General features: G+C 46.7%; 1 protein-coding gene across 1 annotated transcript; it reads left to right on the forward strand.

Annotated features, from left to right (window-relative positions):
• Positions 1–599: 599 nt before the first annotated feature.
• LOC103718477 (C2H2-like zinc finger protein) lies at positions 600–2,221 on the forward strand. The gene is made up of 3 exons (XM_008807330.6): positions 600–1,183; positions 1,294–1,720; positions 1,817–2,221. The coding sequence occupies exons 1-3, from the start codon at positions 1,042–1,044 to the stop codon at positions 2,010–2,012; spliced, it is 765 nt and encodes a 254-aa protein (XP_008805552.4). The 5' UTR covers positions 600–1,041; the 3' UTR covers positions 2,013–2,221.
• Positions 2,222–2,672: the final 451 nt, after the last annotated feature.

Consider the following 2,672-nt stretch of genomic DNA (forward strand, 5'->3'; position numbering starts at 1 on the left):
CTTAAAAATAACCATATTAATCAATTGAATAGAATGTATCTCAATATCTATCTATATTGTAAATAAACCTCTATTCTTTCCGATATCCATTGGTATTCTAAATAAATTTTTATTTTTTTATATAGTTGGGCAAATTTAGATTCCTATAAGGCACGAGCTTAGGTGCAACAAAATAGCACCCACATGGTTGATTTTTTTTTCTCCTGCGGTCCCATCCCACATGGAGTTTTTTTTATCAAACCTCATGTGTGACTCAACCCTTCTTATTTTTTGTACATCGGTTTTTCCAATCTTAGAACTCTTCGCTCCCACATCTCCCTTCTTCTCCTTGGATTTGCGGTTTGCTCATCAAAGAGGATGTTATTCGTGAGTTTTGATCTTGATACACCTTCACAGCCAGATTAGCTTGCACACTGAGATGAAATCGGTCGGGATCTTTTTGCCTCGGTAAGACTCTCAAACAAATCCACCTAAGAACTCGTGGAGGACCACGAATGAAGTCAAGTACAATGTGCTGACACTTTCAATGGACTCGCTTTTTTTTTTTTTTGTCCAATTGAATCCCCATCCGACAGCTACGCAAAGATTAAAGATTCATGATAATCTTGACGTGGATAACGTGTCAGTGTAACAGTCGTCTCCAACAAATGATCCTAATCCTATCCAGTGGACTTTGAGAGGAGACAAGTTAATACATGACCACGCGTCCAGACATACTATAATTTTTTCCTGTTAAGTTAATGGTGACGGGATAATCCAGTAGGGAGCAGAGAATAGAAGAAGATGGGCGGACGGACAGGAGACGTGTCTCTGGCCTTCCACGCTTCCCGGTCTCCGCAGCAAGCTATTGGCTCAACAACGAGAACGCGATAAACCGGGAGTTCCTCAGGCACAGAAAAAACCGCCGCCGTGTCTTCTTGGTTTCGCGGTGGCGCCGCCCCTTCCATAGTTTTCTTGCCAAGCCTGATCCAATACTGGAGTAGGGGAAGCGGAAGAAAAAAAAAAGTTCGCTCCTTTACGCTTTGGATTTATGCGAGAGAGATGACCGGAGATGAGACCCCGGACTCAATTCCAAACCCTAACCCTAACCACAATCCCGAGTCGAATCCTGAAAGTAATCGCCAGGCGGTGGAACGGACGGCGGCGGGAGTCAAGAGAAAGAGAAATCTTCCGGGAACCCCAGGCAAAGTTCCCTACCAAGCTCCCTTCTTGTCTCTCTCCCTCTTTCTCAGTTTCAATCGATGCGAGTCCTGTTCGATTGATCAATAAAAATTCAATTTTTTTTTTTTTAAGATCCGGAGGCGGAGGTGATCGCGCTGTCGCCGGAGGCGCTTCTATCGGCGAGCACCTTCGTGTGCGAGGTCTGCGGGAAGGAGTTCCGGCGGGACCAGAACCTCCAGATCCACCGTCGGGGGCACAACCTGCCGTGGAACTTCCCCCAGAAGAAGGCGGCGGCGGCGACGGAGGCGGTCGGCGGGAAGGAGGCGGCGAGGAAGCGGGTGTACGTGTGCCCGGAGGAGACGTGCGTGTACCACGACCCGGCTCGGGCGCTCGGGGACCTTACCGGGATCAAGAAGCACTACAGCCGGAAGCACGGGGAGAAGAAGTGGAAGTGCGACAAGTGCTCGAAGAAATACGCCGTCCGGACCGACTGGAAGGCCCACAGTCGGATCTGCGGCAACCGCGAGTACGAGTGCCTCTGCGGCACCCTCTTCTCTAGGTATGCATGGTTTTATACTAATCTCTCCCATTCTCTCTCTCTCCCTCCCTTTTCCTCGTGGATTTTGTAGAGCTGAGAAAGAAATCATTGGTGCAGGAAGGATAGTTTTATAATTCACAGGGCGTCGTGCGAGGCGACGGCGGAGTCTCCGACGGCGGCGGCGACGGTCGATCTTAGCTTCAAGGCGAACGCCGTGAATAACGAATTGTTGTTTCCGAGCTTATGGGGACAGAGCTCGTCGCAGTCTACGGGAGTGAGGGAGGAGCAGAGGACAAGTGGAACAGGCACATGATCCGTCATCTGTGACCAAATAGATCGAAAGGCATATCAAGAGTGTCAAGGAAATCGACTTCATGTTGTATCTGGACGCAGAATGTTTCCAGGCCTTTGTAAACTTCCACAATATTTGTCAGGATTTGATGTCTACTGATTTTAGTTTGTACACCTTTTGCTTGTAATCGAATGGCAAAGCTGTGATGAATTAAACGGAGGTTCTCTCTAGACCGCAAGCCTTAATCATCTGCCTCAATGTTAGCTTTAGGAATCACATTGAATTGATTTCAAAAATTGACTCTTTTTTGTATTTTTGTGTGTGTGTTCTCTCTTTCGAGGCGTGCAGCCAAACCAACTTCAACCCTCACGTTTTCCATTTCAATTCTCAACTAGGGACCAGCATCAGTAAAAAAATAAAAATACCAATTAATCCAAGCATAAGCATTTACAGTTTGAGGATAAGTAATCAAGAAGTTTGACCAGTAGTAACAGCGTCATCCTCTCTCGTTTCCTTATTTCTCCGGCACCCAAACAATGCTTAGAGATTTCGTTACAAAAATTTTTCCACGTTACTCGTGTATTCGCATAGTGCCGTAGTAAATAGTTCCTGAGCAACGCATATCGGATCTCATCCCTAGCATCATGCAACAAGAACAAAATCTGAAACGCCTGCAACATA

This window comes from Phoenix dactylifera, chromosome 8 (genome assembly GCF_051530095.1).
Source record: "Phoenix dactylifera cultivar Ajwa chromosome 8, Ajwa_hap1_PhDact_Kaust_v1.1, whole genome shotgun sequence".
NCBI classification, from domain to species: Eukaryota; Viridiplantae; Streptophyta; class Magnoliopsida; order Arecales; family Arecaceae; genus Phoenix; species Phoenix dactylifera.